Source organism: Palaemon carinicauda, chromosome 29 (genome assembly GCF_036898095.1).
Source record: "Palaemon carinicauda isolate YSFRI2023 chromosome 29, ASM3689809v2, whole genome shotgun sequence".
NCBI lineage: Eukaryota > Metazoa > Arthropoda > Malacostraca > Decapoda > Palaemonidae > Palaemon > Palaemon carinicauda.
In genome coordinates this window covers 94,110,874-94,138,343 of record NC_090753.1, presented here as the reverse complement: position 1 = coordinate 94,138,343, position 27,470 = coordinate 94,110,874, and the positions used below count along the sequence as shown (strand labels likewise).

General features: G+C 42.1%; 2 protein-coding genes across 4 annotated transcripts in view; both read right to left on the bottom strand.

Moving 5' to 3' along the window:
• Positions 1-24,299, bottom strand: part of LOC137622371 (MAGUK p55 subfamily member 7-like) — a 90,983-nt gene extending 66,684 nt beyond the window's left edge. For 2 of the 3 annotated variants that reach the window (XM_068352967.1, XM_068352969.1), the window contains exons 1-2: positions 23,977-24,299; positions 9,399-9,465 (exon numbers count right to left, since the gene is read on the bottom strand). In XM_068352967.1, the coding sequence (XP_068209068.1) occupies positions 9,399-9,438 (40 nt within the window). In that variant the 5' untranslated portion in view covers positions 9,439-9,465; positions 23,977-24,299. The remainder of the gene's footprint in view (positions 1-9,398; positions 9,466-23,976) is intronic. The other variant, XM_068352968.1, reaches the window with a different exon arrangement.
• A 3,050-nt stretch (positions 24,300-27,349) lies between these two features.
• LOC137622365 (uncharacterized) overlaps positions 27,350-27,470 on the bottom strand; it is a 13,577-nt gene continuing 13,456 nt past the window's right edge. Inside the window, exon 15 of the mRNA XM_068352958.1 lies at positions 27,350-27,470. This exon is cut by the window's right edge and continues 27 nt beyond it. Within this exon, the coding sequence (XP_068209059.1) occupies positions 27,378-27,470 (93 nt within the window). The 3' untranslated portion in view covers positions 27,350-27,377.

The window sequence follows — 27,470 nt, the reverse complement described above, 5'->3', positions numbered from 1 at the left end:
TTGCTTGACAGTACACTTGGGCATGCTATTCTATCTTTTTTATCTTCCTCTTGTTTTTACGAAGTTTTTATGATAAATATATGATAGATCTAATTTAAAGTTGTTAATGATTTTAAGATATTTTATTTAGGTCGTTATTACTTCTCTTGTAGTTTATTTATTTCCTTATTTCCCTTCCTCACTGGGTTATTTTTCCCTGTTGGAGCCCTTGGGCTTATAGAATCATGCTTTTCCAACTAGGGTTGTATCTTAGCTAGTAATAATAATAATAATAGGAAAAATACAAATTACTTTTAGACTTTGTAATTTGTTCCTCCACTAATACAAATCATCGTACATTAATGACCAAATGGTTGGTTTACTAAGCTGGAAAAGGACAATTCAATTTGGTCCTGCAGAGGAGCAAAAGTACAGTAATGGCTCCTGTCAAGCTCCTAGCTACCCGAACATGAAATGTCTTGTGCGTTAGGCTTGGTCCCTACCAAGAGACTGGTAGGCCGTTATGGACTAACCTATATCCCTTAGAATATACCAGAATATATGGTCATATATTTACCCCCTTTCATTTTAATTGTACAGAATTAGTTTTTTTGAAAGTTTGATCCCTTCCAGTATAATTTTCAGGCATACATTCCTTCATCCTTCCTCTCATCTAGGAGGATGGGGTAGATATTTCAATACAAACTTAGCTGTAAAGAAAAGTTATTAGATTGTGCAACTTACATAAAACTAGCAGCCTGTCCAGCAAATAATTCCCCAACTGCTGCACCCAAAGAGTGAGGAAGAAAGAAGAGGGAAAAGGCCAGATATTCTTACCCCTTATTCCAGTCTTACGTTGCGACCGCTATCTTAAAAGCAATGATTCTTGTCCCGTGAGGGAGCTAGGGTTGCTTACACAACCTGTTGGGCAGGTACCACAGCTCTGAGGGTAATGGTATAAGGACCTGTGGGTATATTCCAAAAGATAGTGGGGAATGAAGGTTGTCTGGCGTATCCAGACTCCCGCCTTCAGAACTCGCACCATTGACTTGTTCTTACCGATGGTCAAGACAGAACTAATACCTCACACCCTTGGGGGCCCATTCGAAGTCTCTTTGGGGGCAAAATATGCATGACCAATGGTCTCACGTAGCCAAAAGGAAACTGTATTCTTGGACAATATTCTTGGAAAAATTCCACACCCTATCAGTGCTGAGCAAGAGTCTAGTGCTGCCACGTTAAGTGTCGAGTTATCTTCTGATAGATACAATTTCTTATAAGAGTCAAAAGTGGATTATATTAGAACTGTACACCGGCTCCAAAAGAGGCAAGGCAGTAAAGTTCAATCCAAGAGGATAGTCTTGTGCCAGGGGTGAAGGTATATGAACATTAAAAGTCATATATAGAATATCCAATACTTTACAGTATATAGGTAAACAAAAATAAATGAAAAATCATGTTATTGTTACCTGCATTAGGAGGAAATCCAAGAGAAGGCTTCAAGTCAATCTGTGATCACCATCTGCCATGATCCATATTACATACCCTTGTAATGCAGAGAATAACTGATGCCTTTGATAAAAATAGTTACGAGTCCCATAAGAGCACAGGATTATAGGGCCTAAAGAGAATGTGTCCAGGGACCTATGAGTACAACCTCTAAGGTAATGGTCCTTAAAAGTGTTTTGTCTCTTCCATACGCCAGCTTTGAGGACTTGTGCTACAGAGTGGTTTTAAAGGAATACCAAGGCTGCAGCAAGACCACGGATATCATGTGCTCTAGTGGGGGCCACTGGCAATGCTTCCCCATAGGATTTATAAGCTCTCATGATTGTTTCTCTTAATGGAAACCGTTTATTTTTTTTTATACGTTTTTTTGGAGCGACCTGTACTTACAAAGACATTGAAAATTTTAGGCTTCAGATACGTTGCTCTCTTTAAATATTTTTGAATTGCCCTCGCGGAACAGAATGAAATGTCATCCGGGTCATCAGTTACCTCTTTGAGGGACAAGATCTGTGATACAAATCTGATAATGTTTTCAACTGGACTTTAGGTTTTGGCCTCAAAATCGGGAACAAGTAATAGGGATAATTCTTCCAACCCTCTGGAATGTGACATAAGAAAAGATAGACATTCAAGTTCACTTACTCTCTTGGCTGAAGCTAGGGCAAAGAGGAAGAGAGTTTTTAGGTAAGGACTTGGTTTTATGCATAAGTTTGTAGGGGGTTTTCTTCAAAGACCTGAGAACCTTTGTCACATCCCAGGAAGGGGGTTCGAGTTCTCGCGGAGGACAATTCTGCTTGAAACTTCTGATGAGAGCTGAGAGTTCCCATGAAGAGGAGAGGTCAAGCCCTTCCAGTTTGAAAACCTGGCACGAAGAGGAGAGGTCAAGCCCTTCCAGTTTGAAAACCTGGCACGAAGAGGAGAGGTCAAGCCCTTCCAGTTTGAAAACCTGGCACGAAGAGGAGAGGTCAGGCCCTTCCAGTTTGAAAACCTGGCACAAAGCCAAGCAGTAACCTTCTACAGTACTGCAGTGACAAAGGGATTTCTCATTCCTCAAAAACACTAAAAAGTTGGCAATCAAGGGAATAGCAGCCTTGAATGGAGCAATATTCCCCCTACGATACCAATCACAGAGGAATTTCGACTTAGCTCGGTAGACTGCTGCGGACGACTTTCAGAGATATCCAGAAAGTTGTTTCGCAGTCGATCCCGAAAAGCCTTTATTTCGGAGGAGATGCTGAATAGTCTCCAGCCGTGAAGTGACAAGCAATATACTGCATCGTGGAACTTTCTTCTATATGGTTGACGTAGCAGATTTAACCATTCTGGAAGTTCTCTTATAACTTCCATGAGAAGTTCCAGCAGATCTGTATACCACTACGCTGTCTTATTAGAGCCCACATTTCCAATCCATATTTTACCACTGGTATAGATCTTGATTTTTAGCTTGATTGACATTTTCTTATCACATACCACTCCCGCATGCTCCTCCACTTGACCACTGTTTACATTTGCATAAAAGGAACTTGCAATGCATAATTGCGTGACCCAAACACAGCTGCAGGTCATATACATATACCCTAACCCAGATGAAAACAGGGAAAGAAAATTAAGGAAATATGACAAATCTATGGAAAAGAGCTTTTCAAAAGTAAACCTTGACAAGGATTAGCAAAAAAGGAAGCAAGAAAAAGCAGTCATATTCAATGAATTGTAATAAAAAACTAAAACAGAGCAAGGGTTATGGTGGCCGATGCGGTAACATCCCTGACTGATGAACGCTACACTAGAGTTTGAATCCCGCTCAAACTCATTAGCTTTTTAGGTTGCTGCAACCTCACCATCCTTGTGAGCTAAGAACAGGGGGTTTGAGGGCGCCTATAGGTCTACCTGCTGAGTCCTCAGCAGCCATTGTCAGGCACTCCTTGGTCCCAGCTTGGGGGGAGAGGGGGCTTGGGCACTGATCATATGGTATATATAGTCAGTCTCTACAGCTTTGTCCTCCTCGATAGGGCACTGTCATTTTCCCTTGCCTGTGCCATTCATGAGTAGCCTTTAAACCCTTAAGAGAACAAGGGGTAATTGAATGACCAGTATCTTCAAAATATCAAAAAGTAAGAGAGAAAAGTTGGGTGATTATTGGTTTTCTTGTATAAACTTTAGAATAATGTTTTTTTCTTTTTTGTAATTAGGAATCTGACAAAAAATATCAATATACTACAGTATTGTATATTCAAATGTGGTTGCCTAAAGGACTGTGCTGATGCATCAAACAAAATTAGAGATAATCTTATCTTAAAACAAATTCACTTTGCTCATGCCACAACAGTTTAAGAAATCACATTATTTAAAGATCTTGCTAGAATTCCTTTGCCGTATCATCTTGCAACCCGTACCATTTAGAAGCATAAGAGTAAAGAGTAATGAGCCAACTTTGTCCCAAAAAGAAAAGAATCACTTGCAAAGAGATTTCTATCCACTCACAAATAAGGAGACTCGAGTAAATATACAAAACATTCAAAGACCACAAAGTCATGTCAGATAGTCCTTTTGATAGAACTTACTCAATAAAGGCTATAAATTGGGCAGGATTAATAGAATGGCCAAGAATGCCTGGTGGTTTAAGAAATTACCTTTAACATTTAGCAATTAAAACACTACAAATTTTTAAAAAATTTGTATTTTCCTCGCTATACAAACCCAGGTCATTTACATGGTTACTCCTAGTCTCATTTTCTCAATGACCAGACAAAGAAAAAGGTATAATTGCATCACCAAACGGTTGCTGGGCAACCACACCGCATGGGGTGCTGGGCGCCTCCTCATGATGATCTTCACTCTCTCCTGGTCAAAAGACATGTAAGATGGTTGAAGTGGGATCTTTAATAAAGACTCAAGTTTGTATAAATACGAAAAATACAAATTATGAAATGATGTAAAATTTGTAGTTTATTCCTACCAGGATACAAACTTCCGAGTCATTTATAAGGGAGTCTTTCTTAGGTGGGGGGGGAAGTCTACATTAAGAGGGATGCCCCTCCTCTCTAGTAGATATGATTACTATTGAATAAGATCCGATGCGGTAAAGTCCATAACTGGTGAACACCAGACTGGAGTTCGAGTCCCGCTCAAACTCGTTACTTCCTTTGATCGCTGTGATCTCACCATCCTTGTGAACAAAGGATGGGGGGGGGGGGGGGGGGGTTTGAGGGAGTCTATAGGTCTATCTGCTGAGTCATCAGCAGTCATTGCCTGTCCCTCCTTGGTCCAAGATTGGGCAGAGAGAAGGGGCTTAGCTACTGATCATATGTATAAATGGTCAGTCTCTAGGCCATTGTCCTACTTGATAGGGCAATGTCACAGTCCATTGCCTCTGTCATTCATGAGCGGCCTTTTAACCTTTAAAAGATCAAAAGTGGATAAAATTTGAACCGCATAGATAATATGATTTACTGCCATGGGTGAAGTTATAAGAACAAGTCTCCCTAAAGAATACAGTATCCCCAATACAATATATCATCAATAATACTGAAACATGAGGAATTCTTAATTGAATTAGGGTGCAATCCAAGTGAAGCTTCAAGTCCAACCATGATCAACATCTGCCTTGATACCCATTGCATACCCTTACAAAACAGAGAATAATTGATACCTTTGATGAAAAAGTTACACGCCCTGTAAGAGCATACAATTAGATTATTTTTTGTGCTGGAATAATAGGGCCTAAAGAGAAAGAGTCCAAAGACCTGTACGTACAGTCTCAAAGATAATGGTCCCATTACATACCCTTACCCTTATAAAACCGAATAATTAATACCTATGAAGAAAAAGTTACACGGAGCGTACAATTAGATTATTTGTTGTGCTGGAATAATAGGGCCTAGAGAGAAAGAGTTCAAAGATCTGTACATACAGTCTCAAAGATAATGGTCCGTAAAAGTGTTTGCCTCTTCCACACACCAGCTTTGAGGACTTGTGCTACAGAGTGGTTTTTGTTTCTCTCAACCAAATTGAAATTGATTTTGGAGCAACTAGTGTTTAGATATTTACGAAATGCTCTCACAGGATGGAGTAACATGTCATCAAGGTCATCAGTTGCCTTTTTGAGACAAGATCACGAGAGGGTCAAATTTGATATCGTCTTCAACCACCTTATGGAATGCGACGCAAGATGAAATAGACCATGCAACTCTCTTACTTCCTTGGCTGAAGCTAAGGCAAGGAGGAAGAGGGTCTTTAAGGTAAGGTTCCTGTCTTAGGCTTTATGCATGGCTTAGTAAGGGACTTTCTTTAAGGCCCTGACAACCTTAGTCACATCCCAGGAAGGGAGTTTGAGTCCTCGAGGAGGACACAACTGCTCAAAAACTCCAAATGAGAGCTGAGAATGCCCATGAACAGAAGAAGTCAAGCCCTTTCAGTTTGAAGACCTAGCTCAAGGCTGAACGGTAGCCTTTTACAGCAATGACAAAGGGATTTTTTGTTCCTCATGAGCACCAAAAAGTTTCCAGTCAGGGAAATAATAGCCTTAAGTGAAGCAATATTCCCCCAACAACATCAATCACAGAAGATTTTCCACCTGGCTTGGTAGACTGCTACAGACAACTCTCAGATATCTGTTAAGTTGTTTCGTAATTAGTCTCGAAAAGCCTTTCTTTCGGAGATGCTGCATAGTTTTCAGCCATGAAGTGACAGGCAAAACATCGTGTCTTGGAACTTTCTGTGTGGTTGTCGTAGCAAGTTTGACCATTCTCTTGGAACTTCCATGAGAAGTTCCAGCAGGTCTGAATACCACTTCACTGTTGGCCACTTTGGAGCTACTAGCATTGCTCTGACTCCCTGGAATGTTCGGACTCTGTTCAATGTCTGACAAATCACACAAAACAGTGGAAAGGCGTAAAAGTCTAGTCCATCCCATGGGTATTGCAAATCATCTTCTATTACTGCAGTTTGGTCTGGGACTGGTTACCAACACAGTATACTGGGAGTTTGTTATTCAGCTAATTGGCAAACATATCCAGAAAAGGGGAACCCCACAAAATCAAAAGTTTCTTTGCCACTAGAGGAAATAAGGACCATTCTGAACCAACTGTTGTCCCTGGTCGACTCAGATGGTCGGGAATGACATTTCTTGTCCCCAGGATGAACCTTGCAGAGAGGGAGATTGCCTGAGTCTTAGCCCATCTGAGTATCTCAACTGCTAGTTGGCATAGCAGGAGAGAGGCTGCACCTCCTTGTTTGGAGATATAGGTCACTACCATGGAATTTTCAATAATCAGCAATAAAGTGATCTTTCAGAGATTCTCAGAAGTGGAGTAACCCTAGTTGCGCTGCTTTCATCTCCAGAAAGTCAATGCGAAAGGCCTTGTCATCTTCTGACCATAGGCCTGAGATTTGCTCCCTTCCTAGATGAGCACCCCTACCTTGGCGACAAGCATCCGAGAACATAAGGAATTGTGGGGAGGAGTCTGAAGGGGGGTTCTCACTAATTAAAGAGGATTTTGTCACACTCGACTTCTTCGTACTGGTAGGCTTAAAAGGAGACAAAGACACTTGTTTAGAATAAGTCTTGTGATGTGGACAACGCCAAAGCGGTCCAACCACCCTTGTTATAAAGGGATGACATGTCTTGTATCACGTACTGGGAACTCTTTAGAGGAGATCGATACAGAGGATCCCTGGGTGTACGAGGCAAGCCTTTTCGTGGGATTGATTGATTTAAAGTTTTCAAAACGAGGTGGAGACTGGTAATAAGTCTTTCAACAAGGCTGCTTCAGTACGAGGGGAAATGGCAGGCTCAACTCATAAGATTTCGCGATCGGTAGTGCAGAGAGACTTTCAATGCTCGGATTGGAGATACTTACATAAGCAGAAAGATCTTCTCTGGCTAATTACACATGTTAGGTTCTCCACTCAACACACTTGGAGGCGAGGGAGATCTAATCATAACTGAGTAATCAGGGACTAAGGGTACCGAGATTGGATCTGGCTCTGGGAGAGCAGAGGCCATAGCCAAAGGATCCACTACAAGTACTGGCTCAAGTTCTTACTGTACATTATTAACAGCGAGTGATATAACATTAACAAGATTATAGTGGCCGTCACCATCCGTGACTGGAGCCTCAGTGGGTTCCTGACACAAAGGACCTGGTTGGGGGATAACTTTCACATCAGAAACGAACTTTCGTTTCTTGTCACTGCTGGCAGAAGACGAAGAAGGAGAGCAATCTCCATTAGTTAGTTTCTTGCAACGAGAACGATATCTCTCCTACTGGGAGGATGGTCACTCCCTACAGTACTGTACTCACATGATAATTCCACTGAATATTTCTTACCACGGCAAGGGGGACAAACAGAGTGCAGATCAATCTTTACCCAACTCATGAAGGTGCCACAGGGCTATCCATCATGGCCGGGGCACGAACGCATAATATTTGGCTTGCTAGCCATGACAAACTCACTCGCAACTCACCGATAAATAGAAATGCAAGCGACTGTGAATAATAGTCACGCAAGAAAGAAGCACTAAACACCATAAGGGTATGTGGGGACGAATGTGGATGTCTAATCGTAAAAAGGAAGCGAGTATACGTCCTCGTAACTTCACGACCAAGAGTGCGGCGAAGAGCGTCCTGAGGAGGCGCCCTGTGCTCCATGCACTGTGGTTGCTTAGCAACTGTAGTATGATGCAATAAAACCCTTTTTCTTTGATTATCTGGTTGTAGAGAAAATGAGAATAGGAGAAACCACATAAATGACCCGGAAGTTTGTATCCACGTTTGAATAAATGGCCAATTTGTATAAACTCAATAAGCAATGCAAAATACCTGGAGGTGCTTCACATTCGTCTGAAACAATTACATACAAAATAAAGTATGCTCAAATATTATATACAGTACATCATGTTTGTACATAGGGTACCATATCAGACATTTAGAACAGGTAATCTGGAAACTGATAAACAAAATACTCATAATTACTTAGCCTTGTACTACAATATGCAGAAGTAGCACCTTACATGTCATAATTATGCTAAGGTTTTGTAAACAATAACATCCATCACATACATTTTATGCTTTACCCAATTCATTTCTTTCATTATTCTATACAGTACTTGGGTGTAAAAGTAAAAAGTTAAATGAATCAAGAGAATCGTACATTTGAACACATTTCACTAATATTTACATCATAGGCACCACACATTTCTAAATCTTTAATATCTTTTCAAACACTGCAAAACGTTTAAAACTCATTGCCAGAATCTAACTCTGTTCAGTAAACCGAAAATCTCTTATATACATATGCGAGTACTGTGCATTTATCACTTTCACATTCATACGTCATGTTAAATAAAGTACGAAGCTCAAGAGTGCAAAAAGTTCTACTGTTCTTACTTCATTTACTAATGCAGTACAGACGACATTACTGAAAATATAAAGCTTGCTTGATAGAAGTAAAGCAAAGCAAGAGTTTTATAAACTTTGAGAAATCACAGAGCGACAGAGCAGCGTAATATTAAAAATGCACAGAAATCGGCCTGAAATACAGAAAAAAAGTCTTTGGGAAACAATAATAATAATAAGACAATACCAAAAAATTAAACATACTATAACAAGAATGCAAATAAAATATGATTAGAGAGATTAGGAATGATAGGTAACCAATCCCATGTGGTCTTTTTGTAAACCTATACTGTACTTTCAGCGATAAGACAGACTTTGCTCCAGGTAAAAAGATCCGTCACAAGGCTTGCAGAAGAATATAAGCCCCCAGACCGTAAGATGGGAGAGAGAGAGACATTCTTGAGCTCAAGAAAGACAGCTCAAGTTCTTTTTTTGTAACTTAGAAATGCAGAAATCAGGGCTAATGAGGAACTGAAACAAAACGCATGCGTGCTGGCATGCACGATAACTCACACAGGCTACCTGAATCTCCTCCAGCCATCACAGCTGTCATGTCGGTGTTTTCTTACCACCACCAAACCTGAAAAATACAAAGATCTGTTAACTAAAAGAACCATATACAAGATAAACTCTATACAGTAGCTGTACTAAACATGTTACAAATACTACAGGCAAAAGGCTAGCACTATGTATTGTACTGTACTTAATTAGAAATGACAAATTTGGAAATAATTTGTATTTTTCCAAACCATAAAAACTGAAGCTCTTTACAATGGAGATATATTTTGGAGACAGATGAAACTAGTCAAGACTTTTAGCGAGGCGGATCCAGGTCCATCAGTATAATCCGATAGTTGTCCCTATACAATACCTTCCTTGGAGATCTCAAACCTTTGCCAATTCTAGGATGAACAGAGTACCCCGGAGAGGGGAATATCAGCTCTCTGACCCCTCCTCTTTTTAGACTTGACTAGAATAATTAGTTCCTCCCAAGCAGGGTCGTGGCCTATGTCAAAGGCCTTGGCACATAGATACTGCTTGTATCTAGAAGACGTCTACCCAGGAAAGGCCGTGTTACTGTACTACCTCATGAAGAGGATGTATCTGGCCACTGCATCTAGGGTCGTCAGATGGAAGGGAACTCCTCTCCAAGGAACCCTAAACTTCTAAGGGAATCACTGTAGTCTGTGAAGCTGGAGCTGTTGTGAGAGCTTGACCCAGTCCTGAAATCGCCTACTTGACTACCTGAACCAAACCCTTAGACCAGGACTTTCCACACTCATAGGAGACCGCCTTTGAAGGAAAACTAACCTTTTTTCTTGGTAGAGGAGAGTGCACGTCAAGCGAGCACCGAGTAGGCATGTTCTGATGACGAGAAGATCACACATATAGCGAGCTCTGTATGAGAGCACGAAGGTTAGGCACGCACTGGCGAGAGAACAGGTAGCAGGAGGAGACCAAGCGGGCAGATAATTTTGATGTCTGTGGGATTACTCATCCTGAGGGCAGCTTGCTAGCACACTATCAAAGTCTCGTCAAGGATGGGAGCCTCGCCATAGAGAGGTTGGCGCGTAGAAGAGGGAGCGCGCCGACCTACCTGCACTTGCCTGCGAGACGACAAGTCTAGAGTTGGCGTGTGAGAAGTTTGGCACGTAGCTGGGAGCACGCGCTGAACTCCTTCTAGAGATGGCGAGTGAGGAATTTAACTCTCAACTGGCTAGACACACAGAAATTTGTTATGCGGGGAGGAACGCCCTCTCACATCACTACTTGGGAAGGTGCGCAACAGCATACAAGACTATCGTCAAAGAGAGCCTCAGCTAGAGCACTCTGTAGGAAATCCGAAAAACTCTTCCTTTTCCCTAAAAGAGAGAAATACCTACCTCCTGATCTTTTGCACATAAGGCTGTATTAGTGTTTTGAGGAGGAGAGGGTTGTTAACAGACAGGCAAGCCAGCAGGTTCTACCCTGTAAGAGGAAGAAGACCTAGGCCCAAGGGTGAAACTTGGCCTTTCAAAGCGACGAGTACTTTGATTTGTCTGAAGGACACGACAGCTGTGGGTGGGAGCTGTAAACAGTCATCTAGTTCCTAAAAGCTAAGCTCCAAACAGCTGGAACGTGGTACTGACGAATCAAGTACCCGTTTCCAGAAGCCTATAGGAGGAGACAACTAAGGTGAATGTTCTCTCTCCCACGGGCAGAAAGTCTGATCGACACGTGTTATCAAAGTGGGAGGATCATTACGCTAATGGGAAGACAGTCTCACAACAGCCAGTGAAGGGAGCCCATCCTGCAAACAGGAGAGTTGCCCAACACCAGGAGGTATTCCTCCACTGGTATCATTCGACGGAAGATTCCGAAGAATATCTGTCAAGAGCTGGTGTCTGTTCGCTGAAGCAGAACACAAGAGAGTGGGCACTGAGGGCCCTCCAGCCAGAGACACAGGAGACTCCTTTGGTACCAGACTGCCAGATTATCAGGAAGAAGGATCCCTTGGTTGAGGTGGCTATGCTGTCACCCAGTGTCCCTCACCGAAAGATCACAAGAAGCCGTTTCTAACAAGCTGACACACTGTGTCAGCGAAAAGACTCCCCGCTTTGGACGAAGTCTGCGCTGCTTTTCTAGGGAAAGCAACAGAAACTTCCGATCAGCAAGGTTGCCCAAGCGTCTAGACACTTCTGCTCATACCCGAGCGGTCTCCAGAAAAGATTGATTGGGCAGAGACGGAGTGACAGGACTGAGCCGTCAGAAAAAGTCGGTGAGGTTACCTCGACTTCAAGGAAGACCCTGAAGGTGAAGAATCCCTCTTTACCTTCTTCTTCCAGTGCCTGTTATATCACTGCCACGGGGAGGGAGGCCACTCCCTATACACAATACAGGGAAACCCCTATGTACAAGTGTGTCCCCTGCATGCAGGAAAAAGTGCATGAGGATCTGTCTCCAACACAGACATGAAGGTGCTGCAACAGTGCCCTTCCTTGCCTGGACAAATCAGTATTCTTATACTAGGAATGCAAATGTTCTTTCATACAAGATAAAGGAAAAGATTTTAATTTCAAGGCCAGTTGTCTTTACAAGTTATTAAACCAAGTAAAGCGGAGGAGAATGACAACATCTACTCTCTTATGAGCCAAAATAACAAGCAGCTTGTTATGGCTATTGCGTGGGTGAGCGGGATAGTTGGTCCTAACCTCTGCTAGTCCTGCTGTTGCTGAAATATGTTATTTTTATTAGTAAAATAAATTTTTGAATATACTTACCCGATAATCATGTAGCTGTCAACTCCGTTGCCCGACAGAATTCTATGGAGGGATACGCCAGCTATCACAATACTAGAAGGGGGTGTACTTACCAGCGCCACCTGTGGCCAGGTACTATAGTACTTCTTGTTGACACCTCCTCAATTTTTCCTCGGTCCACTGGTTCTCTATGGGGAGGAAGGGAGGGTCAATTAAATCATGATTATCGGGTAAGTATATTCAAAAATTTATTTTACTAATAAAAATAACATTTTTCAATATTAAACTTACCCGATAATCATGTAGCTGATTCACACCCAGGGGGGTGGGTGAAAACCAGTGTACAAGATTAAAGGATAGCTAAGTATCCCATATTTCATATAACAGTTATCTCAAATAACAATGAAATAATAAGTACCTGGTAAGGAAGTCGAATTGAACCGTTACTCTGCCTCTTTTTTAAGTTCGTCTTCCTTACTGAGCGCAGCGTTCCTCTTGGAGGCTGAATCAACTCAAAGGTGCTAAAGTATATAGGGCTGCAACCCCTACTAAAGGACCTCTACACAACCTCTAACCCAGGCGCTTCTCAAGAATGAATTGACCACCCGCCAAATCAAAAGGATGCGGAAGGCTTCTTAGCCTACCGTAACAACCATAAAAACAACAATAAAAGCATTCAAGAGAAAGGTTAAAAAAGGTTATGGGATTAAGGGAATGTAGTGGCTGAGCCCTCACCTACTACTGCACTCGCTGCTACGAATGGTCCCAGGGTGTAGCAGTTCTCGTAAAGAGACTGGACATCTTTAAGATAAAATGATGCAAACACTGACTTGCTCCTCCAATAGGTTGCATCCATTATGCTCTGCAGAGAACGGTTTTTATTAAAGGCCATCGAAGTAGCTACGGCTCTTACTTCGTGGGTCCTTACCTTCAGCAACGCAAGGTCTTCCTCCTTTAAGTGAGAATGGGCTTCTCTAATCAGAAGCCTTATATAATACGAAACCCCGTTCTTGGACATGGGCCTCGAAGGTTTCTTGATGGCACACCATAAGGCTTCTGACTGTCCTCGAATAGGTTTAGACCTATTAAGATAATACTTGAGAGCTCTGACAGGGCAAAGAACTCTCTCTAGTTCGTTACCTACCATGTTGGAGAGGCTAGGTATTTCAAACGATCTAGGCCAAGGACGTGAAGGAAGTTCGTTCTTAGCTAAGAATCCGAGCTGAAAAGAACATGTTGCAGATTCGGTCGTGAAACCAATGTTCTTGCTGAAGGCATGAACCTCACTGACTCTCTTAGCTGTTGCAAGGCAGACGAGAAAAAGAGTCTTGAGGGTAAGGTCCTTGAAGGAAGCTGACTGGAGAGGTTCGAACCTAGGTGACATAAGGAACCTTAAGACTACGTCTAGGTTCCAGCCTGGAGTGGATAGACGACGCTCTTTAGAAGTCTCAAAAGACTTAAGGATGTCTTGAAGGTCCTTGTTGGAAGAAAGGTCCAAACCTCTGTGGCGGAGAACTGAAGCCAACATACTCCTGTACCCTTTAAACGTAGGGGCTGAAAGGGATCTCTCATTCCTAAGATGTAATAGGAAGTCAGCTATTTGGGTCACAGAGGTATTGGTAGAGGATACTGCATTGGCTCTACACCAGCTCCGGAAGATTTCCCACTTAGATTGGTAGACTCTACGAGTGGAAACCCTTCTTGCTCTGGCAATCGCGCTGGCTGCCTCCTTCGAAAAGCCTCTAGCTCTAGCGAATCTTTCGACAGTCTGAAGGCAGTCAGCCGAAGAGCGTGGAGGTTTGGGTGCAACCTGTCTACGTGAGGTTGACGTAGAAGGTCCACTCTTAGAGGTAGAGTCCTGGGGACGTCGACTAGCCATTGAAGTACCTCTGTGAACCATTCTCTTGCAGGCCAAAGGGGAGCAACCAGCGTCAGCCGTGTCCCTTCGTGCGAGATGAACTTCTGAAGGACTTTGTTTATTATCTTGAACGGTGGAAATGCGTAAAGGTCGAGATGGGACCAGTTCAGCAGAAAAGCATCCACATGAACTGCTGCAGGGTCTGGAACTGGGGAACAGTACAGCGGAAGTCTCTTGGTCATGGAGGTGGCAAACAGATCTATGGTAGGTTGACCCCACAAGGTCCAAAGTCTGTTGCACACACTCTTGTGGAGGGTCCATTCCGTGGGAATGACCTGATTCCTTCTGCTTAGGCGATCTGCTGAGACGTTCATGTTGCCCTGAATGAACCTCGTGACTAAAGTGAGGTTTTGACTTCTTGACCAAATGAGGAGGTCCCTTGCGATCTCGTATAGGCTCCTCGAATGGGTCCCTCCTTGCTTGGAGATGTAAGCCAAGGCTGTGGTGTTGTCTGAGTTCACCTCCACCACCTTGCCTAGCAGGAGGGACTTGAAGTTCAGCAGGGCTAAATGAACTGCTAGTAGCTCCTTGCAGTTGATGTGGAGCGTTCCCTGTTCCTCGTTCCACGTTCCCGAGCATTCCCGTCCGTTCAAGGTCGCACCCCAGCCCGAGTCCGATGCATCTGAGAAGAGATGAAGATTGGGGGTCTGAATAGCCAACGATAGGCCCTCCCTGAGAAGGAGATTGGTCTTCCACCACAAGAGAGTGGTCTTCATCTCTTTGGTGACTGGGATAGAGACTGCTTCGAGAGTCAAACCCTTGTCCCAATGAGCTGCAAGATGGAATTGAAGAGGGCGGAGGTGGAGTCTCCCTAGCTCGACGAACAGGGCCAGCGATGAAAGGGTCCCTGTGAGACTCATCCACTGTCTCACCGAGCAACTGCTCCTCTTCAGCATGCTCATGATGCAATCTAGGGCTTGGCTTATCCTGGGGGCCGATGGAAAAGCCCGAAAATCCTGACTCCGAATCTCCATTCCCAGGTACACAATGGATTGGGAGGGAATGAGCTGAGACTTTTCTATGTTGACTAACAGACCCAGTTCTCTGATTAAGTCCAAAGTCCAGTTGAGACTCTCCAGACAGCGACGACTCGTGGAGGCTCTCAACAGCCAGTCGTCTAAGTAAAGGGAGGCTCTGATGTCCGATAAGTGGAGGAATTTTGCTATATTCCTCATCAGATGCGTAAATACCATAGGAGCTGTGCTTAGGCCAAAACACAGGGCTTGGAATTGGTAGACAACCTTTCCAAAAACGAATCTCAGGAAAGGTTGGGAGTCTGGATGAATAGGAACGTGAAAGTAGGCATCTTTCAGGTCCAACGAGACCATCCAGTCCTCCTGCCTGACCGCTGCTAGGACCGACTTCGTCGTCTCCATCGTGAACGTCTGCTTGGTGACATACGCATTGAGCGCGCTGACGTCCAGCACCGGTCTCCAACCTCCTGTCTTCTTGGCCACCAGAAAGAGACGGTTGTAGAAGCCCGGGGATTGATGGTCCCAGACTAAAACCACTGCCTTCTTCTGTACAAGGAGCGACACCTCCTGGTGCAACGCTAGCCTCTTGTCCTCTTCTTTGTAGTTGGGAGAGAGGTTGATGGGAGATGTGGTCAGAGGGGGTTTGCAGCAGAATGGTATCCTGTAACCCTCCCTCAGCCAACTGACAGACTGGGCGTCTGCACCTCTCTTTTCCCAGGCTTGCCAGAAGATCTTGAGTCTGGCTCCTACTGCTGTCTGGAGATGCGGAGAGTCAGTTTTTTCCTTTAGAAGCCTTGGAACTTTTCCTAGACTTGCTCCTGGAAGAGTCTGGACGGGAGCTTCCTCGGCTGGGGGCTCTACCACGAAAGGGCGGTATGAACCTCGTAGCAGGAGTATCAGCCACTGGGGTGCGATAAGTCCTGGGGACTGAGGTAGCAACCTTAGTCTTACGAGCCGATGAGGCCACAAGATCATGTGTGTCCTTTTGTATCAGGGCAGCAGACAAGTCCTTAACAAGCTCTTCGGGGAAGAGGAACTTCGAGAGCGGAGCGAAAAGGAGTTGAGACCTTTGACAAGGTGTGATGCTGGAGGAAAGGAAGGTACATAGCTGTTCCCTTTTCTTAAGAACCCCTGACACAAACATCGAAGCAAGCTCGCCAGATCCATCTCTAATGGCCTTATCCATGCAGGACATTAATAGCATGGCAGAATCCTTGTCCGCAGGGGAGGTCTTCTTGCTGAGGGCCCCCAGGCACCAGTCTAGGAAGTTGAACATCTCAAATGCTCTAAAAACACCCTTCAGGAAGTGATCAAGGTCTGAGAAGGTCCAGCAAACCTTAGAGCGCCTCATTGCTGTTCTACGAGGCGAGTCTACCAGACTTGAGAAGTCAGCCTGGGCAGAGGCAGGTACTCCCAAGCCTGGTTCCTCTCCTGTGGCATACCAAACGCCCGCTTTAGAAGTGAGCTTAGTCGGAGGAAACATGAACGAAGTCTTTCCAAGGTGTTGCTTAGTCTGCAACCACTCCCCTAAGATCCTTAACGCTCTCTTAGAGGACCTTGCTAGGACTAGCTTAGTATAAGTAGACTTAGCTGGCTGCATGCCCAGCGAAAACTCAGATGGCGGAGAGCGGGGGATAGCAGAGACAAAGTGGTCTGGGTATACCTCCCTAAACAGAGCCAAGACCTTACGAAAGTCAATAGAAGGTGGAGAAGACTTGGATTCATCCACGTCTGATGAGGGATCCAGGTGTGCCGCCTCATCATCAGACGCCTCATCACCAGAGTGTAGCGAAGAGATCGGTAAGGTATGCTGAACAGCAGAGTCAGCACGAGCTGGAACAACAATATTTGCGGTTTCCTCTTCAAGACTCTGTTGAGGGAACACCTGAGGCTCAGACTGCAAAGGCTGATCAAAAGAAGTAGCAGAAGGTAGGCGCATGGGTGGAGGAGGCTGACTCCTAGCAAGAGTGTCTGAACTCAAGGGTTGCGCTTGCTGAGTGGTTGGCGGATGCGCAGTAGCAAGTTCCTGAGGAACGAGTTGAGGTTCCTGAGGTGTGAGCTGTGAGCGATGAGGTAGTGGCTGCGCAGAACACAGTAATTGTCTCGCGAGTTGAGGTTCCTGAGGCGCAAGGCTAAGGTGTTGTGCTTGCCTTGAGGAGGGTTGAGTTCGCTGCAGCGAGAGCTGAGGAGACTGACTCATGGATGGGAGAGGTTGTTGTACCTCAAGAGAGTGTTGCCTCACTGGTGGAACTGCAAGTGGAAGCGGAGGAAGTAAGGTATAAGCTTCCTGTTCCCATTGCTGAGGTTGCCTTAAGGAAGGCGGAGGGAGCTGCACACCACTGGAAACAGTAAACTCAGAACGTGGTAAGGTATCCAGAGGAGCCTCAACATCGTACGCCTGGCAGGCAGTACTGCGGTCAGGCGGAGCGATCGCAGGAGGAGGTGTAACCTTCTCAGCCTGACACTCACGCATCAAGACCGCAAGTTGTGACTGCATGGACTGCAGTAGAGTCAACTTGGGGTCGGCAGACACTAAGGTCTGCTGAGGTAAAGCCTTAACAGCAGAGATCTGTTGTGGCAGAACCTTACTCCTCTTAGGCGGAGTGCATTCAACTGATGACTGCGGCGAGTCAGAGCTGATCCAATGACTGCAGCCCGGTTGAGTTCTTGAGGTCTGGACTCTGCGTTTGAGTGGTCTTGAGACCTGAGTCCAGCGTTTCTTCCCTGACAATTGATCAGCAGACGAGTAAAAGACGGGCTCAATCGTCTGCAGGTGGGAGTGACGGTCTCTGGAAGACACGCCCGCAACCACCGAGGATACTTCTGTGCGCCGATCAAGGCCTGCCGAACCCTTTTGCCCTTCGACATTGCTTCTCCCCTGGGCTTGGGAGCTTGCAAGAGGTCCCGGACTGGGAGGACGACTGGCACGCACAGAAGTATCCTCACGCACCACACTGACACTGACACTAGCACTTGGCACTGCACTGACACTAGCACTCGTCACAGCACTGGCACTAATTCCACCCACTGCACTCTTGACCTTAAGTTCCTTGACTTCGGCCATAAGAGACTTATGATCACTAACCACTGACTCTACTTTGTCACCTAAGGCCTGAATGGCACGCAAAACAACAGACATATCAGGCTGAGGGCAAATAGTAGGTTCGGGGGTAGCCACTACAGGGGTAGGAAAAGGTAGGGGATCATGAGGTGAGGAAAAAAGTGAAGAGTGAGAAGAACTCCTCCTAACTCTCTCTCTCTCTAACTTGGTTGAATACTTAAGAAGACGGACAAAATCAAGTTCCGAAAGTCCGGCGCATTCCTCACATCGATCTTCTAACTGACAGGGTCTTTCCCTACAGTCAGAACAAGCGGTGTGAGGATCTACCGAGGCCTTCGGAATACGCCTATTACAAGACCTACATCGTCTATGGGTGGGGGCTTGTGAAATGTCAGACATCTTGAATCAAAAGAGTTAGCCAAGTGGGGTTTCAAAATCAAGCAAAAGATCGTTAACCGTTTAATCAGGACTAAATAATAGCTATCTAAGCTAATATAGAAGTTTTCCAGTAAAGCGACAGCCGAAATCTGAGAGAATACTTCACCAAAAGCCGTGAAAATACTCGAAGATCATAAGCGTATCCCAGAACGTCTTGCCGGAAGCACGACAGAGGAAAAATTGAGGAGGTGTCAACAAGAAGTACTATAGTACCTGGCCACAGGTGGCGCTGGTAAGTACACCCCCTTCTAGTATTGTGATAGCTGGCGTATCCCTCCATAGAATTCTGTCGGGCAACGGAGTTGACAGCTACATGATTATCGGGTAAGTTTAATATTGAAAAATATCTCCACAGTAAAGAGCTGAAAGGTTTGCATTTGGTGCCGGAAAACATTTTAGGCAAATACACCCCCTCTTGTATAAAAGCACCATTCATCACAGGGTATGTTTATAAATGTTAGTACTGTAGTACATTTCATTATAGACTCATCAAGAACTCCAGGGGTACTATACTATAAAAACATTTGCTACAATATTTATGACTATTTTTTTTTTTTAATTTATGAAGGAGCCCATTAATACTGAATACTAAATGAACTCACAATTGGTACTTTAAATCTCTTCATACTTCTTAGTTAAGTTCTTACAAATACTGTAATATGTAAACCTGAAGTAACATTGTTTGTTGTAAGCTTAAACTCGCTTGTGCATTGAATCTACTTGGTAGACGTTGCAGTTTGCATGCCATGACTAGACCTAACACTTAATCTTTTAAAGGAGATGGACTTGCATGCCATGGATGTTATATTATGAACCAGAAGCATAATTACAAAATACTTGTATAATGTTGCATGTGTAGATATGGGGCCCCCAACACAGCCAATACCTAGATTTATTTTGCTTTAACTTTGGATGATGCAGAAAATTTCTTTTTGGCTTTTCATATGTTTAAATTATGTTACATTATTTGAAGGGGAAAGACGCAGTGTTGCCACAATATCCTCTTTGTTTAACAATTATAATACTAGTACCTTGATGCCTCTACAGATGTGTGTGTGATTGTATAAAATAATCATATAGGTAGTAGGTTGGCTAAGCCACCAGCTACCCATTGAGATACTACTGTTAGAGTGTTATTGGGTCCTCTGACTGGCCAGACAGTACTACATTGGATCTCTCTCTCTCCAGTTACGGCTCATTTCATCTTTGCCAACAGACACAGAATAGTCTGGCCTATTCTTTACACATTCTCCTCTTTCCTCATAAACTTGACAATACTGAAATTACCAAACAATTCTTCTTCACCTAGGGGGTTAACTACTGCACTATTTGTTCAGTGGCTACTTTCCTCTTGGTAAGGGGAGACACTCTAGTTGTGGTAAGTAGCTTTTCTTGAAGGACACTCCAAAATCAAACCATTGTTCTCTAGTCCTGGATAGTGCCATTGCCTCTGTAACATGATCTTCCACTGTCTTGGGGTAGAGTTCTCTTACTTGAGGGTACACACACTCATTTCTCTTCCTTTTGTTTTGTTAAAGTTTATATAGGAAATATTTATTTTAATGTTACGGTTCTTAAAATATCTTACTTTTTCTTGTTCCCTTTCTTCACTGAGCTCTTTTCCCTGTTAGGGCCCCTGGGATTATAGCTTCATGCTTTTCCAACTAGGGTTGTAGCTTAGCAAGTAATAATAATAATAATAGCACACAAAAACAATTCCTATTCATATCATAAATCCCTTTCTTTAACGAGATATGTTTGCTTGCTTCTTATAATTCTCTTTTCACAGGCATCTAAGATTTATCATAATTATTTTCATACAGTAATATATCTTCATTACAAAGAAATACATTCAGGTTTCTCAAGCTTCAAAGTACTGCACAGTTAACACCCTGTTTCCTTATTTCCTTTCCTCACTGGGCTCTCTTCCCTGTTGGAGGAACTGGGCTTATAGGATCCTGCTTTTCCAAATAGGGCTGTTGCTAAGCTTGTAATAATTATACAAATGGTATGTGTGAATTTATTTACTGCAGCCTTATCTTGCACTTAAAAGATCTAAACCTCTCAACATCTGCTGCTAGAATTTTTTCAACTGTTCTATGGGGAGAATTTTTGGATTTTAATCATACATATACAGTAATCTACCATTTACTTCAATGAGAAAAACAACTTTATATTTGGATTTTGACCACACATATACAATAATGTATTATTTAGTTCAATGAGAAAAACAATTTTATATTTAAGTAAGTTCTGGTTATAAAGTTTACCTCAAGCTTACCTTTGAGTTGGAGTAAATAATTGCTTTTTTTTTTTTTTTTTGTGAACTTTGTCTACCTTAAGTTTTCTGTGATTAGGTAAATAAATTTTATTAAAGTTACTACAATGAGTATATCTTCACACTCAAAGATATAAACACCACATCCTCTAAACAGACTTTAGTTACACTTACTTTTTTGTCCTGTAAATCCCTTTCAAAAACACCACTTTTTTTATGCAGCAATTTGTTCAATTTCCTTCTCCTTTATCTGTATTCCTTCCACACCTGTCGGTGAATTACCAAGGCCACTTCAAATCATGAAAGTTCTAAACTAAAGGAAGGTCGATATTAACAAGTTTTTTCTATTCCACGTGCACCTCTAAATATCATTTGACTTCTGTTGTAGAGAGCTCACAACAGGGATTTAGAACACAAAAAAATTGCAAGGAAGTCAAATAAAACAATACTACAATAACATCAACCCACCCATTGAGAAAAACAATTGTCCCACACCCAAATTTTTTCTCTCGTGTACAGTACAGCTTGCATAGGTACATACCTACGTTCATGTTAGGTCTGCATGGTACTGTTTTTTATTCATAGTAAAATTTCTTTCTTTTTCACATTAAACAAAGAATATTTTCATAGACAAATTCATTTTCCTGTCTTCAAGTAATTTTAAGTTTTGTAATATAGTACTGTACTCACAACTATAGCCCACCAATAACCAAATGTGTGTCAACAATATATAATACCAATGTACTATACTAAAACATTTTAACACTCATTAGAATTGACAGTCTTTGTTTGGGATATTTTTCTTTCTCAACAGCAAAGACAGGTTGCATATTTTTTAATACAACATGAGAAAATGCAAGAATCACAGAGGTACTGTGGATAACATAAAAATATAATTGCCAATTAATAATCCTAGATTCAAAGTGGATATAATCCCTACCTAAATACAATTTCATATAACATAGAACAGTTTGTGTAATACTGTACATGATAGACAGCATATACAATGCATACTGTTTGCCATCTTTGTTTTGTTTTCACCGGGTCTCTTTTTAATATGCTAAACACCTCTTATTTTCATACTCGCTTATTTATAAATGACGATCACCAAATCACACTACTTTTGGTATTTGATTCAAGATAGTAAATTCAAGTCACTAAATTACCAAGGGGTCAGCTGACTGATGTGCCCTCTCCAATGTCTCCAATCACGGGCCTCCCCTTCACTCAAACCTCTTCTATCCATATCATCCTTCACCTTAACTCTAATTCTTGCCCTCCCAATCGATCTCTGCCTCCCTCACAGGTTCCTTCCGAGCAGTAATTTGCAACAAATAACTCCTTATATGAATTACAAAAAGTTAAACTTGAAAATTAGATTAAGGGGAGTTTTAAAAATGCAATAATAGCAACAGCTTCATTCCTTTTGAAATTAGTGGTACCTCAAATCTTCTTGAACAATTTTGTTCTAAACATCCAGCAGTCATTTAACGACACATTGCAGTGAGAGAAGCTGGTAAGCTGGTTGGGAAGCAAACACAGGGTTGAACTTCGAGTCTCAGGGTAAGCTAAGGATGCGTCGGTCTGGTAAGGGGGGGTCGCAAAGGATGGCCGTAGCCACCACCCTTAGGTAAATATGAATACAACTCCTAGTTTGGGTTAGGTGGTGTTCTTCTGTTTGTTTCCCTTTTAAAATCTAGTTTTTCAGTCATAACTTTTAACATCATTTGAAGTCCACGATATGAAAAATGTTGGTTTTGTTTTGACAAAATATTTCCACCAGAACAGTACAAAGTATCTGTAAATACACCCGTGACACTTTTTATTAACATTATCATTATTACTACCCAAGCTACAACCCTGGTTGGAAAAGCAAGGGCTTCAACAGGGGAAAATGGCCAAGTGAGGAGAGGAAATATGGAAATAAACAACATGACAAGTAATGAACAATTAAAATAAATATTGTAAAAACAGTAACGTTAAAATAGATCTCTCGTACATAAGCTATAAAAAGAGACGTATGTCAGCCTGTTCAACATAAAAGAATTTGCTGCAAGTTGAAACTTTTGAAGTTCTAATGATTCAACTACCCGAATAGGAAGATCATTCTACAACTTGGTCACAGCTGGGATAAAACTATACAATACAGTGTAGTATTGACCCTCACGATGGAAAAGGCCTGACTATTAGAATCAACTGCATACCTAGTATTGCAAACAGGGTGGTACTCTCCGGGAAGATCTAAATGTAAAGGATGGTCAGAATTATGATAAATCTTATGCAACATGCTAATGAACTAATTGAATGACGGCGACGGATATTATCTGGACGAGGAATAAAAGACTTAATAGACGCCTAGTTCATGTCCAACAAATATAGAGATATTGTGTTTTAATAAATAGGGGTGTATGTACGATGATGGCTGACTAAGAATACGGCAATGTAACGGGGGTCGCAGGGGGCGTTTGCCCCTTATTGGGTAAGTAAAAATACGGATTGTTGGTCAGGTTAAGGAGGCAAGTTTAGTTAAGTTGGTGTCCAAATTTTATACTCGCTGGAGGAATTGGCCGCCGACATATAAAGGCACCAGTAAATATCTAGCCTATAATACACAAGATCGTAACATTTGGCAGTCTAATGTACATATTCACCATAGTTATTTCATATTTGTGTAACTGAGGGTTATTGGGGGTTAAAATAATTCATTAAGCTAAATTAAATTATATTAGACTCGAAAACTCATTACTGCAATGTCAGCCTACCCTAGAGCTCCATTGACAAAATTCGAACCTAATTATCTTATATTTGTGTAATCAAGGAATATTGGCGGATAACTACTTCGTTAAGCTAAATTAATTTATATTCGATCGAAATTTCATTAATGCATCGCCAGCCTACCCTTGAGCTCCATTAACAAAAATCGAATCACCAATTCAAGGCAGACGTGATTAGGCCTTTAAATCACCACGAATCATCATGAACAGCTGTTAACTCTAACTGTCAATCAACAGTTTAATCACCAATTATCTCCCACAGACGAGCCACTCCCCTTAGTTGACCCCAAATCTCCGAACTGTCAAAACAAACCAAGAAGCTTTCTCCTTCTTCACTATTACTGTCAGTTTTTAAGACGTATGCCCGTTTCTTACAAGACAGAACGAATCCGAGAAAGTTTCTACTTACCTTCATGTAAACCCAGAAAAGATCGGAGAGTCGTGTCATAACTCGAGGCGAAAACTGTCAAATTTCATCCCCGCCAAACGTCAATAGCAGAGAGCAGCCATGTTGTCGTCTGCAAACTGGTCCGTTATGTGGTTCCTACGGCGACCAGCAAATCGACCGCTTATCTTATTTACTTTAGTTTGAGCTGAAATTCACACTAAGTTTCAACATGAAACTTGACATTTACGGTATGATAGTGAAAACTAATATTATGTGTTATTTGGGATGAGTTTTCACTTGTAATAACGGCAGAAATCAATCCCGCTCGGAAGACTCGTCCGATATGTTCGGTTTCTTCGTTGGCATCGGCGACGACACTTCGTTTTGGGGAGAAATTTAATCAATCTTCCTATTAGTATGCATTAAAAAACATTCTTTTTATAATTTTATTAATTTATATTAACAATTTATAATATACTTATATCATATCATAGATGATTGGAGTAGTTAATAGATATAACATTAGTGAAAACGGACAACAAAATGCGCAGGTCAATCTCCAATGCTTAAACTTAAAAAAAAATAGAAAGACGAAAGCACAGTTTAATAGGAAAGGTCCGTATATGTGTGCGTATGTGTGAGCGTAATATATACGTTCACTCGCTTATTTAAGAGCGAAGAAGGCTCGCACTCTCACTCTTTAATTAATTAGATGAGTGAACAAAATCATTTCGACCCTTTGAACTTTCTATTGCATTTCATCGTGTGTGACGTATGCAATCACATGGAGATGAGATCTTAGCTAGTTTAATATTAATAGCTGAATCATTAGCACTAATCTCTCTCTCTCTCTCTCTCTCTCTCTCTCTCTCTCTCTCTCTCTCTCTCTCTCTCTCTCTCTCTCTGTCTGTCTCTCTCTCTCTCTCTCTCTCTCTGAGAGTTAGCTCGATGCTCAGACGAAGCACCGAATATTCTGTGATTAATCTAAGTTATATACTTATGGAGGTCACTTTATATATCACCGTATCATTTAACTCAACTTCCTCCACACACACACAATATATATATATATATATATATATATATATATATATATATATATATATATATATGTATATATATATATATATATATATATATATACATATATATATATATATTGTGTGTGTATACATTTAGTAATACGTTGGCCAAGGCACCAGCCACCCGTTGAAATACTACCGCTAGAGATTTATTGGGTCCTTTGACTGACCAGACAGTACTACATTGGATCCCTCTCTCTGGTTACGGTTCACTTCATCTTTCCCGACACATACATAGAATAGTCTGGCCTATTCGTTATACGTTCTCCTCTTTCCTCATACACTTGGCAATACTGAAATTACCAAACAATTCTTCTCTCAATGGATTAACTACTGCAATATAATTGTTCAGTGGCTACTTTCCTCTTGGTAAGGGTAGAAAAGACTCTCTAGCTATGGTAAAGCAGCTCTTATAAGAGAAGGACACTAAAAAATCAAACCATTGTTCTCTAGTCTTAGGTAGTGCCATAGCCTTTGTACCATGGTCTCCCACTATCTTGGGTTGAGTTTGCTTTCTTGAGGGTACCATTACCGAGTCAAAATCTCCCATAAAAGAATTTACTACTACTTGCACAGACAAAAGCACAGAGGCTACCAGCTCTGAGAATGCATGTAATGAGAGGACGCCTACTGGTACTGAAATAAGGACCACCATTTGAGATGCAAAGACGACTAGCGCCGAGTCTAGAACTACCAGTGCTGAGGTAAATACAGACAAAGGCTACCAGAACTGAGAAAATTATACAATGGCTACCAGCACTGAAATTCTTTGTCTGCATCTTTTCCCCCTATTATGTGGGGTCGATATTTCTGGCTAGCGTTCTCCATTTACATCTTTAACCCAGCCCGCCTAGGACTGGGTAGCCCTTGCCGAGTTTTCGAAGGGGTCAGGCGAGGTCCCAATGCGTCGCCTACGGAGGACGCCCTAGCATTAATTCTAATCTCACAATCTCCAATGACCATATTGGTTTTGGCTAATTTTTCATGGCCGGATGCCTTTCCTGCCGCCAACCCTCCCCATTTACCCGGGCTTGGGACCGGCACCAAGTTGAGGCTGGCTTGCCCCCCTCAGTGGCTCTACCAGCACTGAAATAAATGCAGAAAAAAAGTTATAGCACTGAGGGAAAGACAGGAAAAGGCAACTAGAACTGAGAAGAACAGACAAGGGTTACCATGATTATGGCAAACAGTCAAAGGCTCCCAAAACTGAGACAGGCACATAAAAAACGGTACCAGAACTGAGACAAAGACTCCCAGAAATAGGACAGACATAAAACAAATATAATTGGAACTGAGACAAATGTATAAAAACGTGATGGTACTGAGGTAAACGCAAACAAAGGCTACTCGTACTACGGAAAATGCAGACAGAGGCAACTAGACCTGAGACAAGCGCTGTAAGGCTAATATCATGATGCAAACAGACAAAAGCTTCAGAACTGAGACATGCAGGCAAAAGTTACCAATATTGGAGCAGTCACTGATAAAGGCTACCAGAACAGAGACAAACAATGAAAAAGGCTGCCAACAATGGAACATCACACAGACAAAGCCTACCAGAAATGAGGCAGATATAAACAAAGACTACCAGAGCTGAAACAAATTCAGACAGACTACACGAATTGGGACAAACACAGCAATGAGAAAACACAGACAACATCCACTGGAAGTGAAACAATCACAGACAAGGATAAAATACTGAGGCAAACACAGACAAAGGTTACCAGAACTATGACAGACAGACAAAATCTATCAGCACTATAAAAATAATCAATGTTTAGACAAACACAGACAAGATATGCACACAAACGTTTTAAAAATCCCGAGAGTCTCAAGATAACATCCATGATCCATCGCTAAGAGATTAGAATTCGGCCTCATCCAATTGCCTTGTGTGCTCGGTAAACAGAATTTGCTCCCCTCGAAAAGATTTGACTTGAAGACGGGGAGACAGAAGAAACTAGAAGGGAAGGAGGAGGAGAATTGATCTTTGGACTGATGCAGGGGAAAAAAAAAAGACAGGAATGGGAAATTAAATGAATGGCAGAAAAAGATGGTGGCTAGGAATTATTATTATTATTATTATCATTATTATTATTATTATTATTATTATTATTATTATTACTTGCTGATCTACAACCACCTACAACCATAGTTATAAAAACAGGATGCTATAAGCCCAGGGGCTCCAACAGGGAAAATATCATGTTCAGAATAGTATGGATATTAATAGGCTATTTTCCAGCTCATTTTTTAATCGTAATTATTTAACAAAGCTCATCAAACATTCATTTATTTAATTACTTATTTATTTCTTTATTTATGATTCGCATCCGATCTTCATTTCTGGCAAAGTTCAATGACCTCTTTCAGGATCTTCACAAAGTCGAAAACGTCGGAGAATGAGTTGTAAAGCGGGATTGGGGACACCCT